Source organism: Pinus tabuliformis, chromosome 4_2, assembly GCF_031772625.1.
Source record: "Pinus tabuliformis cultivar Carrire ecotype Pingquan chromosome 4_2, CPIR1, whole genome shotgun sequence".
NCBI lineage: Eukaryota > Viridiplantae > Streptophyta > Pinopsida > Pinales > Pinaceae > Pinus > Pinus tabuliformis.
Window position 1 is genome coordinate 357593789 of NC_142304.1, and position 17814 is coordinate 357611602.

Here is a 17814-nt window from a genome sequence, read left to right on the forward strand (position 1 = left end):
TTATTTTCTAATGATGACCTTTATAGAAATATCTAAGATTTTACTATTATTACATTTGGATACCTCCCTCAATATCCCATATTACCCTCCTAAGTACATTGCAAAATGTCTTGAACTAGAAGGTAAATTTTGAAATAGTGAAAATTATGCATCTATTATGAGGGATTCAAATTCACTTCCATTAAGAGAAGCATAACCTTGATGAAATCCCCTTCCTAGGTAAAGAAATAGAAAATTAGATAATATGACATGCACTCATTTTTTGAAGTTGTAGTTACAATTTTCAATATAATAATTATCTAGTGTTTGATATGCAGTTGCCATTCTTAGCCCTAAAAAAGAAAATGTCACGAGGTGGATGGAAATTTATGTTTTCTTTAATTTTTGTTTTCAAAACATCTCCCAAGTTTGTTGCAATCAAATCATGTGGAGAAACAAACAATGGGAAGCATTTTATTTGAATGTTTTATTTTTTTGTACCATGTTAATCTCTTTTCCCACAGTTTGTTAATTTCAAATAAAATTTATTTTTTGAGAATCAGTTTCATTTGTTTCATACAGGATTCATGAAAGGAATTCTGATAAGACAAGGGTAGGGCCATTTTATGCTACCCTAAAAGAAGTCAACCAAATATAACTATAATATGACAAGGCCAGGGCCATTTTCTACTGCCCTGAAAGAAATCAACCAAATTCAATACAAATTTTTTATGGACCTCTTCTAAGGCTAATTCCACCTTTTTTTTCCAACAAGACTCTTCTTAGATAATTTTTGGGGTTTCAGAAACTGGTGCTTGGTCAATTTTAGTTTTCCTTACTTGAATTCCTTAAAAGAAACCCGTGCGAAATTAATAGTTTTTTCTAAATATTTGATTTAGTTAAATGAAAAGTGAGCCTTAATTATTAAGTATTAAGGGGAGGGATTTTCTTGGGGTCAACTTCCTTTTCTTTGTTCAAGAATGTTGAACTAGAGTTACATAGCGCAATGAATCACGGGTCTAGATCAACACATATGTTATCATATTATGGAGGAAAGTGCATATAGAATAAAATTTTTACAAGAGATATAATGAATAGGAAACAAAATAAACACAAACTGGAACAATTATGTATAAAAATATTTGAGAATTAATGACTCTATGAGAGAAATATCAGTAAATGTAATCTCTGTTTTTCAATGAAAAGAAAGTGTTTTTTCCTCATCCCACTTTACTCACACATATTATTTCATTGATAAATACATATCACTTACTAGAATTTATGTTTATATAAGTAATAGTCCCATAATCCAAAGCTAATTTGTTGGTTTATGCAAACTAAATATTCTTTTATAAATTCTAAATATACACACATTCAGAAAGTAGACATTGGTTGGGTTGGGTCTCAAACTTCCAGATGTTTTAATTTACATTTATTTTCTCTATGTAAGAATATTACAAAAACTTGATGAAGTAAAAGTCTTTGTGAACTGACATAGATGGCTAGAGAGCCTGCTTTTGGAAACTTACACTGCCTCTTGAACTTGGCCAATGAACAAGTAAGAAGTTTGGTCTGTCCGGATATCTATATACACACTAGATATTGATGATTACTCTATGATTTTTTTGATGTTACAATAGGATACATGTAACTAAATTATAGCCATAGTGAAGGTTTAAGAGAATAACTAAAGTTTTCACTACAAAGAGAATAATTATAGTTTGTATCTTATTCAGTAAAGGAAGATAAAATTTATAAAAACTCATAACTTAATTAACAGTCATTAACTTAATTAACAGAGAATCTTAATCGAAAACAAACTAAAATTTATTAAGGAGGACAAGTGTTTCACTTGATTCTCATATGAACTGAAGAACTTTTTGTAATGGCCACATATATTCATCTAGAAAGTGAAAATTAATGAATTTTGAATTACAATGAATGATTTATTTATTGTTGGACGGATATATTTATCTGGTAAAGCGAAATATAAATAATTTGTATTTATACGCATATAAAATCATTTTGTACATTAGTATTGAAATCGGGGCATTAGGTTCATCACTACATTTTTTCTATCGTGCTAACCTTTGGATTATATGAGAATTGATGCAAAGACAATGAAAGAATTTATGTAAGCCTATATGGTACACATTTTTGGCATAAATAACATACAAATTTCATTTGGAAATTGAACATAAAGCATGCATTCACTGCTTTACCATACCATGTCCTCTAAGGAAATGAGATTGAAGTTTGTACCTCATATATCTGGAGTTTTTGCATAAGGAACTGAAGTCTGATGATGGCGATGAAGCTAACTCACTAGGGAGCTGAATCTGCCTGTCTTGGGAGTCATCTCTGATATGTGTCTATGCTTCATTTGATGAGTGATGAGTCTTCTCTCCTCTGTGGCTTAAATCCTTGAAAAACACTGGCAGTTGCACAACTAAAAAAGGAAAATAACTTGCACGCATAGTTAAAAAGGGAAAATAACTTGCATCATTGAAAGTATAGCTTGAAAATAAGACTCTCATTTGTGTGACAAAGAATGAAGAGGAATCGCGGAGAAGATATTTCTCTTCTAATTATTCAAAATAGTTAAATAGAATACATTGAAAACATCGACAATAAATTATTGGAGTAAAACTCATCTAAACTTAAGTAAAAATAAACTGACTATGACACCTAGCAGACAATGAAATCAATGTGATGACACATATCATTTAGTGAAATTAATATCTCAACATCCCCTCCTAATCTCAACTGTTACGAGTAGAGGAACTCACAATGCCTAATTGTTCTCTTTGAAATTTCAATACAGTTTTTCCCAATGTCTTTGTGAAAGTATATGCAAGTTGATCTTTGGAACCACGAAAAGTAGGTACTATGTCCCCAGCATTGACAAGATCATGGATGAAATGAAAACATGTGTCAATGTTCTTGCTCTTTTTGTGGAAAACATGATTTTTGTTTATATAGGAATTGTAGAACTTTTATCACAATAAATAGGAGTTGGCTCCTTCTGGACATTTGAAATATCTTTCAATAATCTTCTCAACCACACTGCTTGACAAGTTGTTCAATTTGCTGCTACATATTCTGCCTCTATAGAAGATATTGAAACGATTGATTGTTTCTTGGACGCCTATGAAATCAGATTTGTTCCAAGATGAAAATAATACCCTAGGATAATTTTGCGATCATCTAGACTACCTACATAATCACTGCTTGTATAACCTAAAAGTGAACAATTTTTAGAATGTGTGTAGAACAAACCATAGTCTATGGTCCCTGCAATATAACTTGAGAACCTTTTTGCAACCTTCCAATGATAAATCTTAGGTGACTTCATAAACCTGGAGATAAAACTTGTTGTAAACATGATATCATGTCTAGTTGAAGTGAGATACAACAAGCTACCAACTAGACTTATATATAGTGTGGGATCAACTGATGGTGCTACATATTCTTTGCTCAGCTTGGTGCCTTGAGAAATTGGTGTATCATCTGGTTTGAAATTGGTCATTCTGGGCTTTTGGAGGATATTAGTTACATATTTTTGTTGACCAACAATAATGCCATTAGTAGATTATTGAATTTCAATGCCTAAGAAGTATTTCATGACACCTAGATCAAGCACATAAAACTCTATTTGCATTGCTTCTTCAAAATATTCTAACATAATATTGCTTAGATAAAGAACATCATCTACATAAAGGCATACAATAATAATTTTATCTTCATGAGTTTTGGTATACAAGGTTGACTCATTGCTCCTTCTGCAAAAACCACTTTTGATGAGATAGGTGTAGATGTGACTGTACCAATCTCTTGGAGATTACTTCAAACCATACAAATATTTCTTCAATATGTATACCTTATGCTCATGTCTGGGAACTTCAAAACCAGGAGGCTACTCTAAATAAAATTCTTCTTGCAATATACCATTAAGAAGGAAAATTCTACATTAAGATGATATATTTTCCATTGGTGTTGAGCTATGTCGATAAAATGGTTTTGACAATGTCTAACCTTGCTACTGGAGCAAAGGTTTCACCATAATTGATACCAAATTGTTGTGAGAATCCTTTGGCAACCATCCTTACCTTATGTTTTCAATCTCTCCTTTTTCCTTCACCTTGGTATTATATACCCATTTTACACCAATTATGGTTTTCTCTCTTGAGAGATCAACTAATTCCCAGGTCTGATTCTTCTCTATGGTAACAATTTATTGGTCCATTGCATCAACCCAATGCTTTTCTTTAACTGCTTCTTCAAAATGGTTGGTTGAGATGAAAAAAATGTAAACATATTCTACTAGTCAAGCTCATGCTCTTTCTCATATATTTCTCTGATGTTTCTTTTTTTGTGACTGTCTTCTGAAGATGTTTAATCACTATTGGATTCACTTCTTGAAGATGTACCATTTTTAGAATGGTATGGCTCTTCTTGAACCCACAATCTTGGTAGTTGTGGTGGATAAAAGGAATGATTTGAAGCTTCATCAACAAGATCAGACCAAGATTTATTTTCAAAAAATTTAACATCACTTCTTAGAATAAAATTCTTGTTAACTAGATTCTAAATTTTTTAGGCCTTTGACTTCTCATTATAGCATAAGAAAATATATCTTTCACTTTTATTGTCAAGCTTCTTTCTTAGTTGTTCAGGAACATTTTAAAGTCCTACTGATAAAAAAATTCTAAAGTGAGATACATTTACCTTTTCACCATCCCATGCTTCTTGAGGTACTATATCTTGGAGACTGGTTGTTGGAGATTTGTTGAGAACATACACTGCTATCAAAACTGCTTCATCCCAATAGTCATTTGACAACTTGTTCTCACAGAGCATATATCTGGCCATGTTCATGATTGACTGTTTTTTTCTTTCTGCTACTCCATTCTTTGGTGGAGCATATCTTGTTGTGTTGTTCATTTTGATTCCTTGTTGTTGACAAAAAGCTTTGAAGTCAATGGTGTTGTACTCTCCTCCTCTATCTAACCTAAGGAAATTTAAAGGCTTTCCACTCTTCTTTTCTTCTTCTACTTTGAATTCTTTGAACATTGAGAATGTATCTGATTTATTTTTGAGAAAATACACCCATATCTTCCTACTATAATCATCAATGAAGGTTAGAAAATAAAGACTACCACCAATGCATTGTGTCTGCAATGGGCCACATATATCTGTATGGAATATCTCTAAAGGTTTTATGCTCTAGAGGAAGATTTCAGAAAGCTATCTCTTTTATGCATTCCTATAATACAAATTTCACAATTACAATCTTTTTCATGTAGCCTAAGGAGACCAATGGCCATAGAATGTTTATGAAGCAGACTTAGACTCTTGAATGGGATATGGCCATACCTAGAATTCCATAGCTGACACTCATCTATTCTTGACATATTATGGGAAAGAGACTATGAGAGATTTCAACTTCTACGAGTCAATGGAAACATCTTATTCTTAGTTTTGTCAACCTTTTCTATCAGTCTTCTATTGGGTGGTTTTTCATAGATATAACATGTGTTCCCTTGGAATATTATATCATAACCATGTTCCATCAATTGACCTACACTAATGAGGTTATGCTTCAGATGTGGAACATAATAAACATCAGGTATGCATTTCTACTACTTTTGTTTGGTAAGAATAGGGATAGTACCTTTCCCTTCAGCTTTAATATAGGAACAATCTCGAAGAGTAATTTTTGATCTTGTGGAAAAATCAAGATAAGAAAGAAAAATTTTGTTAACTATCATATAGCTATTGCAGCCACTATCCAGAAACCAAAGGTTCTCGCTACGAGTGTTTTCAGAAAGATGGCAAGAAAGAAACATTGTCTCAGAGGATTCTCTTCATAATGCCCAAAATTATTGTAGTAATAGCATTGAACATTAGATTTTCTCAATGTTCTACTTCTTTGTGTTTGGTTTTCTAGAGGTCTCCATTTCTCGATTTCATAATGATGTTCTAATTTTATTCTACCTCAACCTTTACCTCGCTTGTTTCCACCTCTATATCCTCTGCCTCCGCCTCCACAAAGAGAGAGTTGTTCTTTGAAATTTTGTTCCATGGAATCTTATGCCAAGTTGAGTCTTTTTTCATGTGCCAAAAGTGATCTAGTCAACTGTTCTATTGAGAAAGTTGTAAAATCTTTGGATTCCAGAATGGCTATTACAACCATGTCATATTTCTTGGACAAACTTCAAAGGTATTTTTCAACAACCTTCATATCTCTAATGGTTTCACCAATGAGTTTCATCTTATTTACTATTCCCATGAATCTAGTCATGTACTGGTCCACATTCTTCGTGTCAAGTCATATTCAAGGTTTTGAACTGATCTCTCATTGTCTGCAATTTAACAATCTTCATTGTATTGTTACCAAATATCCCAAGATTATTTTTTTGTGGATGCACTAGTTATCTTGTCAAAGACACAGTCATTGATTGAGTTCTGTATCCAACATTTGGCTCCGTGTTCTTTCTTTCTGAGTTCAATAGTTGCATCACTATGATTATTGGTCATGGTCTCCCATGGTTCTTGGGTCAGCTCTACATTGGCATTGTGAAGTGTATCCCAACACTCTTGGGCTTGCAGAAATCTCTTCATTCTGAAAGACCAAAACTCATAATTTTTTCCAAGCAGAATTGGGGTCTATGGAAAAGAACTGGAGGAAGCCATTCCTTCAAATGCGGAAGTATGCCTCTTTGTTTGTTTTTTTTAATTCCCCTTTTTAAAATTTTTTTTAAATAAAAAGCCACCTCTTATCTTAAAAAAATGCCTTTTCTTACAATAGAATAGGCTCCCCTTTTCTAAAAATCTTTTAAACAATATATATATATCTATATATATATATATATATATATATATATATATATATATATATATATATATATATATATATATATATATATATATATATATATATATATATATATATATATAATTCTCACTTTTTAAAGCAAGGTGTTATATGAATCTTAAGAACACCCTTCAAAAAAAAACTTTGAAATAAATCCTTTTTGTAAAAACGCTTTTGAAAATAATTATTTAAAAAGATTTTGTAATAACCATTTTGAAAAAAAGGCTTCAGGGCTCATTTTAAAAGGATCAATTTTTGAAATAAAAGGTCGACTTCATGGAGAAAATGATTGTCATGTGTTGAAATAAAATGTGGACTTCATTACGAATTTGTGGAGCACCACATAACATCTTGACTTCATGGAGAGCAATGCAATAACGCATTTTTTTGTTTTATGGGTTGCATTGGACCACTCCAATTTTTTTTATCTTAGTGATTTTCCTTTGAACAATGCATCTACTCGTCAAGTGTGGAGGCATATAATATAATTTTACCATGGTTCAAAATAAAAATTCGAGAGCTTCAAATTATTCTTACAAGATATATCCATAGTATATTGTATCAATGAATGAAACAAACTTTACCTTCAGTTAGTAAAAGCCTTTACTAGTTGAGGCTAGAGACTTGCCTTGAAATTTAACCAAAATAGTCATAATAAGTTGCTGCAAAAAAAGTATTTGATCACCAATCAATTTCGCAAATAATCTTTGGATATTTTAGTGATTTAGAAGGTTCAGAAAGATGACCTTCAGATCCACTTTAGATTCTACTCGAAAACCTTGGTGTCAAAAGGAGTTCTCCTTTGCATATTAGTTTTCTCAAATAAATATGTTGGATGTCTTCCTAAACGTGTTTCCAAATATGCGCAAATCAAAATAGAGTCTTTAGCTTCAGAACTCGATGAGTACCTCAAAATTTTTCCTTAATTTATCCTCCATCACTCTCACTAGGCTCAAGACTATTTGTTAATATTTAGGATATATGGTAGCTTCAAGAGCAAGCACTTCATATACCCTAGACAAGTCTCCAACATTGGCCTACAGTGCATGATTTTTGCACAAATCACATACTTTCTACAAAACTAAGCTAACAAATAAGTCACAGTACTATTGAAGGTGACGAAGATCATATAACCAAACAAAAGGGCCTTAAGATATGTGTCATCATACAGAGTCAAAGATTTCCAACATAAAACTAGTGGGTTAACCAATAATAATACCACCAATTGATGCCCTAGATAGATACACCTTCTGAATGATACAAGCTTCAATAAATACAGTCTTCAAGAGATGCCAAAGATTTCCTTCAAACAAGGTTTGCAAAAGAACTTGAAGGATGCACAATGCAAGTTTTTCTTTTCAATTTCCTTAATGTTGAAATGAACAAAAGGAAACTAATGCACATACAATCAATCAATATTTTTACAAGAACGAATACTTTACAAGAGTTCCTTTTCAAAAGAAATGACGACTTTTACGACCCTTTCTTTTGAACAAATATTAATCAACTATAAACTAACTTTAACAATGAATTGATAGTGATAAAGAAATCATTTAAAAAACACTAAACAACTAAGGCCAAAGTAGGGCTAGAAAAGGAAACATAAATTGATTTCAGAGACCCTTAAATTCAAAAAAGAATAAAGACTACTCTAGCGAATTTCTTCATCCAAAATAAACATAGAACTTTTGACCTTCTTCAAGATGTAAAACACAACCTTGACTGCAGAGCATATAGAGTGATATTCTTCATAGATTTGTCCATCAAAATAGAATAGCATGAAGCTAAGGAAACCCTTAAAAATATCTATAAATTGAACCAACAATTTTGACCTTTCGAAAAATCTTCAATGTTTCCACAGGTCTCAGAATAAAGAGAGATAGATTAAACAAAAAAATTCAATCTCCCTTAATGTGTACCTTTTTCTCCAAAGGTCCAAAATTGTTTCAGATATAGAAAATGCAAAAAATTCTTGAATATTTGAGATGAGAATCAATTTTATCTTTTATAGATATAGTTTGGGGCTTAAGGAAGCTGACTTTCCCTAAAAACAGAGCTTAAAAAAATAATTTTAAATTTCAATTGTTTATTCCCACATGGAACAAAGCTGCCTTGGAAGGAAGCATACTTTGAAATTTCTTAAATTACCTTTTAATAATTAAATTATTTATTTTTATCATTGACGACGGAGAGATGTCTTCATCCTTAGGCTAACCTATCATGTCATGCCACCTCATCTTCCTATGGGTTTTTTTCCCACAAGATGGGTGCACAATCTTTGACGGTACACAATTGTGAAACTATCTAGAGTCGCAAGGCATGTCATATGCCATTGGAATATTCTCGATGAAGAGCTTCCAATGATGGTGGTATTAGGAGAAACTTGACTGATATTTTTCCTCAAATATTCAAACAAATGTGTGCCTTCTAGGGTTTTTCATGACATCTTCCTTTAGAGCTTCCAACTGATGAAAATTAGACAAATATTAATAGTGTTCAATAACAGTTGTTGGCATCAATGACAACACCATTCAAAAATCTCCCCATTTTTCATTGATGGAAACACATAATCCCTTTGTGATCATTGCCCCCCCTGATTTCATGCCTTTGATCTTCTTTTCCTAATTTCTCCCCCCCTCTGACATTAATGGAAAAGGGTGACTTCCCCTAACAAGTTATATGCTTTTATTTCATGAAACATATTTTTTCTGCCCCCTAAATAAATGCCTTTCATGGCTTGCCACAATTAGGACCTTCTAAAATTTTATTTTGTAAACCTACTACTCGTCAAACTTACTAATTTCCCCATAATATTGACGAATGTTCTGATGACTTCTTCACATTTTCCATCTTTCAACTGTTCAACGAGTCCCTACCACTTATAAAGACTCCCCCTCTTCATCATTCATAGGACTGGGAGTCATCAAACTGGATTCTAATATCATATGAACCAGCACTTCAACTAGATCATCTTGAACTTCAACATCCTCGATTATACTTGTTGATTCATCATGACCTTTCACTTTTACAAAACTTGAAATAATTATTGTAAAGAATTTTTCATTTACTTGATCTTCTTCCTTTTTATTTCTTCTCCAAACCTTCTTGTACCTGATGTTAGGATTGTAATTCATGGAAGATTCCATCTTGTACTTGCAATCGCGAGCTATATTCCCACATTTATGGAAATTGTAACATTCAATGTTGAGCCTAAATAATGGAGAAAATGACATATACTTCCTACTATCAAAGTCATCGTGAAACCTATCATGCAATCTTGCAAACTTGCTTTTAGGATTTTGATAACGTCTTTGATGATTATCCATATTATACATATTGCAATCCCTGGCCATATGTCTGAAGTTACAACATGAGAAAAAATAGCCATTAAACATGTTAGGGTACTTGGATTAGATGTCTTGTCTTCATGATCTTCTACAATCATTCTTCTTTCAAGGAGGTAAAACATTTTTAACCTTCTTCTATCCTTCATCTTAATTCAGACTTTAAGGGATCCTGCTATCATCCTTCTCATCAATGCTTCTTTGTGGAGACTTGGAGCTTGTCCCTTCATCACATATAGCTTTTCCTACTACTTCTACCTTCATCTTCAATTGAGCCAATTCTTGATTATTCCTTTCAATATGATGCAAGTGTTAAGATTTTTCATTCCTTGAGCTTGTTGATTTCAATGAGAGCTACGTCAAGTTCTCCTTTCTTTTGAGCAGGGTCTCCCTGAAATCTTCCTTCCAACAATTTCATTCTTTCTTCTCCCTCTTCTACTTGCAATTTTCGAAGAGTGATATTTTTAGTTTCTTTGTTGAAGTCTTTCATTTGTTCCTTATGCCTTTCATTTCTTTCCTAAGCTTGTCTATTTCTACAACAATTGTATCCAATTCCTTTTTCTTTTGGCTAACTTCTGCCTCATGCTTCTGAATAGATTCTTGTAATTTATTTTCTACTTCTTGTACCTAGAGTTGTAAGAGAGAAACTTCTACTTTGAGAGTGTGATTTTCCTTCTCTTTTTTATTCCATTCTTTTGAGGCATTAATTAATGATTTATCTACATCCTCTTATTCTTCTTCATAATTATTGTCAAATTATTTGATATGAGGATCTGATTGATTTGAAGCACGATTATCAAAATATTTATCTTGACCTGTATCTTTTCTACCTGCATAGAGATATTGAAGTTTTTCCTAGATATGTTTGGTTGATGAGCATTGACATACATTAGATTTCATAGAATATAGCACATCACTTAGAATGAAACTCATAACTTTTGAATTGTACCTTCTTGATTCATTATTAGATGTGTCTATAATAATAACTAAAAACCATACATTACATCCAATACCTTGCAAAAAGGATTCCATTTTAGCTTTCCAAAATACAAAACTTGATTTAGTGAATAGAGGAATTGGACCAAACCGCCTCTCTTCATCAGCTGTCATAGGTTCTGAAAGTATTTCAATATCAAGGACTTCCTTAAATTCTTGTGAATGATTTGCGGTTTTCTTTCTTGACTTTCCCGTCTTGATTCACTGAAGATATGCCTTCCAATTGTTAAGCTACAACTGAAGGAACTTGCTCTAATAATGATTGTTTGAAACACTGTGAGGGGGGTGAATCAATATTTTTGTTTAATTAGTATATTTCAACTTTAAAATGCATTAATTTACATTATCATCATTTGTAATATAAATCAACAATGGAGAACACCATTCAATAATGTGCAAACATCAAGATAGTAGACAACAATATTTTTAGGTGGAAACCCTTATAGGACAAAAACCATCGAACACTTCTTAATATTTGTCTTTAATAAATTTTACATCAATATTTTCATCTCCAAAAAAAGGAGGCTTCCACCCCAAGATTTACAGGCTCCAACCTTAAGGACACTCAAACGCCCTGGTTCACCAACTCCAACTGGAAGGATACTCAAACACCCTAGTTTACAAGCTCCATCCTATAGGATGCTCCAACAACATGTTTACCAATTGCAACTGGGATGCTTTAATGCCCTGTGCAGGCTCCAACCTTCCCTAGCACCACAATTCCTCCTTGAAGTGTTCTCAAGCTCCAACCTAAAGGAGACTCCACTCTACTGCCTTACACCTACCCTGCCACCCTGATTAGCTGGTGGACCACATTTCACAATTTTCAGACTAGATCCACCTATGCTCAATATCATAATAATATGTTGTCAAAACAATGATATACTACCCTTTTACTTATATTGCTACCAATGTGACACTTCACATCCTTTTATTTTGCTCAACATTCCACAACTAAGCTAATATAATATGTATTGTACAAAATAGCCAGCCACTACAATCATCATCACTGTCATAAGCTGTTGTCACTACTAACTTGTGCCCACATGAAAAATCCAATGTGCTTCAATTTTTTCCTATGCTTGAACTTAAGCTATCTCCATTATTGCCACTAAATCATGCAAGACAAATGTGTTTCCTCAAACCGAGTAAACATATTATGGCCTATATGATAATGTTGTATGTTCAAGGACAATGACTATGTAAAGGCTATAAAAACGCTGGTGCAATATCATAACCCTTATAGAAGCATCAATGTTAAGCCTCTAATCATTGGTATTACCCCCTAACATAGCACATAATCTTTCTATCAATCTTGACAACTTATATCTTCAACATACATACCTTAATCCTTATGAGTGCATCCACATATATCCCAGTAAACTATTTTTTTTCAAATAGGGTCAGGCAATAGACAAAACTTAGTTTAACCTACACCTAAACTTTTTGTGTAAGAATTATCTCAGTTGATCAGTAAATTTTTGTACAATTCTCAGTTGATCAGTACTTGAGTTTCATCAATTTTCACCAATTGTGTTGCTTTATCATATGTTCCCCTTTGTAGCTACCATCAAAATGTATTACTGAATAATCCTTCCTAACACATTCAGTTATCACATCTTGAAAAATTATGTCGCCAGTCAATTATTAAGTATATAATAGGATCCAACAATAAAGGGAAATTAGTTCAACATCCACCTGAAATTGCCAGGTAAGAAGTATCTCTACATAATCGAAGAAATGTGGCTTAATGAGTTATTTCATAGAAGATCTTGAGATTAAATCATACTTGATTTCTCTGTTCCCTCTTTCAAAGTCATCTTCTTTAAAAACAAAAACTAATGGAAGTTTTGGGTTTCGTCAAGGTGGTATAAGTCATTTGGATATCAAAATGACATTCAAATATTGCACTATAAACACTATGATTATTATGAATGCATATCTTTCATAACTAGAGTAGTCCAACATAAAATTTCAAGCATCGTCCCCATCACATATTAACCATCCTAGATCCATCTAACTCCAGATCTATCATGCACCGAGAGGGATCAAATCCCTCAAGGTGCAAATCTTCTTTTTGGAGTGTGGAATTTGAGTAAATGTTTTGCACCTCGAGGAATTTGACCCCTCTCGGCGCATGATAGATCTGGAGTTAGATGGATCTAGGTTGGTTTTAGTTGAGGTCGACAATGAAACATTTTTATATTATCATTATTATGTATATGTTTGAGATAAACTTCATACTTCGAAATTTACATTATGTTTTCTTTGTTTGACATGACTATATCATCATCTTCTTTAATTTTATTTTTGTTGCTTGCCTTGAATGGTTTGTATGTCTGCGCTTGGATGCTTTGAGTGGTTTTTGTGTTTATGTGATTGGATTTGGATGGCAATGTTTGTGAATGTTACAATTGTTGTGTTATATTTTTATATGTGTATGTAATTGTCTATTAGTAATTAGTTGGTGATGAAGAAGGGAGATAATCTTGTCGATATTTTGCAAGAGGATTGATACTGCACATATATTTCATCTAATTTTAGGTATCACAACATTTTACAATTAATAATTCTTAATAGTGTCCCTTGAGGTATTACTAAATATATTTTGAAGAGTATTTTTAATAATTTACTGCATCAATATTACTCTTGAAATGATTTGTTTCATTGCTAATGTTTGAAATAATTTATTTCCTTCAAAATATTTTGATGATTTTTTTTATCTATAGTTTCTTTTGAAAAAATAAAGAAATAATATAATTTTGATTTTTTTAATGAGTGGTCATATTTAAAAATTATTTTAATTATGTGTTGGTTTTTCCATCTTTTCATATCGATCATATGAAAATGATAGTTGAGATTGGAAACCATTCAATTCTTTAACTCGAACTATTGTAGTAAACATCATACCCTGTCTCTCTTTCTCTCCAATACTAATAGGTTGAATTACAACAACACAAAAATTAATGCAAATTGTCAATCATTTTTTTGTTCTCACACTAAAATCAATGCACATCGTTAATCCAATCACCTTAAGTTAATGTACCATCATACATTGAGTTACATCAAATCAGAAATCATCATCTACACTAAAATCAATGCATCTAATGCACACAATTAAATAAGATTAGAAAACATCTACACTGAAATCAATGAATCTAATGTAAGTAATCAAATAATATTAGAAATCAACATATACATTAAAATCAATGCATCTAGTGCAAGCAATCAAATAAGATTAGAAATCAGCATCTACACTGAAATCAATCCATCTAATGCAAACAATTAAATACGATTAGAAATCAACATCTAAACTAAAATTAATGCATCTAGTGCTAGAAGTCAAATAGGATTAGAAATCACCATCTACACTAAAATCAATGCATCTAGTGCAATAAATCAAATAGGATTAGAAATCACAATCTACACTGAAATTAATGCATCTAGTGCAAGAAATCAAATAGAATTAGAAATCACTATCTACACTGAAATCAATGCATATAGTGCAAACAATCGAATAGAATTCGAAATCAACATATACACTAAAATTAATGTATTTAGTGCAATAAACCAAATAGAATTTGAAAACATCTACACTGAAATTAATGCATCTAGTGCAAGCAATCAAATAGTATTAGAAATCACCATCTACCATGAATTAAAAAATTTAGTGCAAGAAATATCATTCCCTTTCTCCCCCTCCATATATATCTATATCTCCCTCCATCTCACCTTCTTTGTCTCTCTATCTCACCCCCAAACATACACATTCTCTCCATCTCTTCCTTTTCACTCCCCCTCTCTCTCTCTCGCTCCACTTTTCTCTTTGTATGTATTTCTTCTTATCTCCCTCTCTCCCCTTCCAAATCGATCTCTTTGTCCTCCCTCTCTCCTCCTCTCTCTCAAGTCATCTCTCTGCCTTTCTCTCCCAACTCCCTCTCTCTCTCTTTTCCCTCCAACACTATCACTATCTCCCTCCCTCTCTCATTCTCTCTCCTTTCCTCTCTCCTTCTCTCTCTCCCCCCTCTCCCCCCTCCATCTTTGTGTCTCCCTCTCTCTCTTACCCTTCTCTCCCTCTCTCACTCCTCTCCTCTCTCTATTCATTCCTCCTCTCCCATGTCCTTCCGTTTGTCTCCTTCAATGCTAGAAATCAAATAGGATTATAAATCACCATCTACAATGAAATCAATGCATCTAGTGCAAGAATTATTCTTACATCTATCCCCCCTCGTCTATATCTATATCTCACTCCATCTCTCCTTCTTTGTCTACCTAACTCACCTCCCCTCCCCTAACACACATGCTTTCTCCCTCGATATCTATATATCTCTCCCTCTCTCTATCTCTCTCTTCTTCCCTCTCTTCACCTTCCATCTATATATTTACCTCTCTCTGCATATCTTCTGTCTCTCTATATCACCCACAAAACATACACAATCTTTCTACATATTTATCTATCTCTCCCTCCCTCTTCCTCTCCCTATCTCTCTTTATTCCCCTTCTCTCCCTCTCTCCCCCCTTCTATCTCTCTTCCCACTTGCTCTCCTCTCTTCCTCTCTCTCTCCATCTCCCTTATCACTCCCTCTCTCTTTCTCCACCTTTATCACTCAGTGTCTTTCTTCTTACCTCCCTCTTTCTCTCCCTTCCTCTCTCCTTCTCTCTCTCACTTCCAAGCTCTCTTCATTCCTCTCTCTCCCTTTCTCTCCTCCCTCCCTTTGTCTCTCCCCCTTATCTCTCTGTCTTTGTCTCTCTCTCTCTCTCTCTCCACCCTCCAACTCTGTCATTATCTGTCCTTCTTTCCCCCTCTTCTCTCTTTCTATCCTTCTTTATCTCTCTATCTCACCCTAAACATATACAGTCTTTGCACATCTCACCCTTGTCAATATCTCTCTCTGTGTCTCAACTTTTAGAAAAACTCTATGTGATTCTTCTTCCCTCCCTCTCTTTCCTTCCAACTCCATTTCTCTATCCCTCCCTCTCTTATCCTATCTCTCAAATCCTCTCTCATCCTTCCTTTCTCTCCCTTTCTCTCCCCCCCTCTAACTCCCTCTATCTCTCCACTTCTATCACTTTGTCTTTGTTCCTCCCTCCCATATATATATAGAGTTAATATATATCATGATATATTAATATATATTATAGTATAACAAATTTATAATATTTTTTTTTCTAAGTAAATCTATTCTATTAATATGAAACAAAATATGATTACAATGAGGCACAGGCCTTAGCAGTACTGAACATCATCTATCAAAAATAACTTGAATACCCCATCGATGGGGAAACCAGTCCATGAAGGAAAAAAGAACCCACTTATGGGTCATCAGTCTTGAAACAAAAAATATAAAAACATGGCAAAAAGCCCAAGAAAGTTTAATCAAAACAATCATTTAAGAAAAGAACCAATCAGCAGAAGAGACACCGAGCTGGCATAAGGGTGACATGTGGCTACCACATGTCATAACTTGAGGTCATCCAGGGAAAGAACCTCTTCGATGAGGCATGCATACTGATACCATTCATCTTCCTTCTCCGACAAGTAGGTTTGAGGCCCACGAGCCGATTGAGCGCCACCAAAGCTCCCAGCAACTGCATGTGGCCTTGACTTGTCGACCACTATACCACTAGGTGTTTGCGTGTCTCCAGATTTTCCTTCCACAGCATGCTGACCGCCACCCAGTGCCTTTCCATGTAGGGTGACCATCTCCTCATCCATCGGTTGCTTGCCTAAGTCTCGGTCACTCCTGAGCCTGAGAGCATCCCATTGTTGCGCCCTAGTGTTTCCTGACAGAGCATCCTATGGATCGTTTTCCTCAGAGAAAATGATGGTGATAGTGGCTGTAATGATAGGTCTGTTCAGGGTGCTACGGAAGCGAAATTGTGTCGAGCGGGGAGCAAGGTGAGGGGGAAGAGGAAAGTTGGTTGTATGGACAGCAACGTCTCTTCAACTAGCTCCTTGAAGCTATGTGCGTCCACGACCTCTGCAGATATCAGGATACCTACCAGAGAAGGATCCATAAGGGTTGGGAATGTCAGGGGAAGGGGCGGGGGAAGCAGAGTCAAGGCTAGGCATCGCAAGAGGGTAGACACTACCACCATGACATCCTCTTCTTCTGCTACGCATTCGGTGATGAATGCATGCCATGGAAGAATGCAAAGTCGAGCTATCAATGGGGCAGTTGGCTAAAGGATTGAGTAGAGAATGAGCAAGGGAAGGCTAGGCTAATGTCAAATTGAAAAGCTTGGTTTGGGAGAAGTGATGCCCATTACCAAGGTCTACACAGCTTAACAACCAGCAACAGCTCCCGGTAACAGTGCAAGAACAGGGTTCAGCAGCCTGAGGCGGACATATGCTATGGAGCAGGGGGGGAAGAGCAGCATTATGGCGAGTTGAATCCATTGTTGTGTGCATGATGGGTAAATCTCGGCCAGAGTAACAATTTAATGAAACTTGCAGGCTGCCATGAATTCATTTCAAGCTGGCATGGGAGGGAACGCAGACGGCCATGTGGCCCATCCTCTCACCGCCCATTAGTCTAATCATTATAAATGGCTTGGTTGTCACCCGCATCCGGGTGTGCTTCTTCTCCCTGAGCCATTTCAATCTTCACCAAATCA

General features: G+C 34.3%; 1 protein-coding gene across 1 annotated transcript in view; it reads right to left on the reverse strand.

The window, feature by feature from the left end:
- LOC149169396 (peroxidase 72-like) overlaps positions 1–16912 on the reverse strand; it is a 28770-nt gene extending 11858 nt beyond the window's left edge. Inside the window, exon 1 of the mRNA XM_089425178.1 lies at positions 16685–16912. Within this exon, the coding sequence (XP_089281304.1) occupies positions 16685–16912 (228 nt within the window). The remainder of the gene's footprint in view (positions 1–16684) is intronic.
- Between the last annotated feature and the right edge of the window lie 902 nt (positions 16913–17814).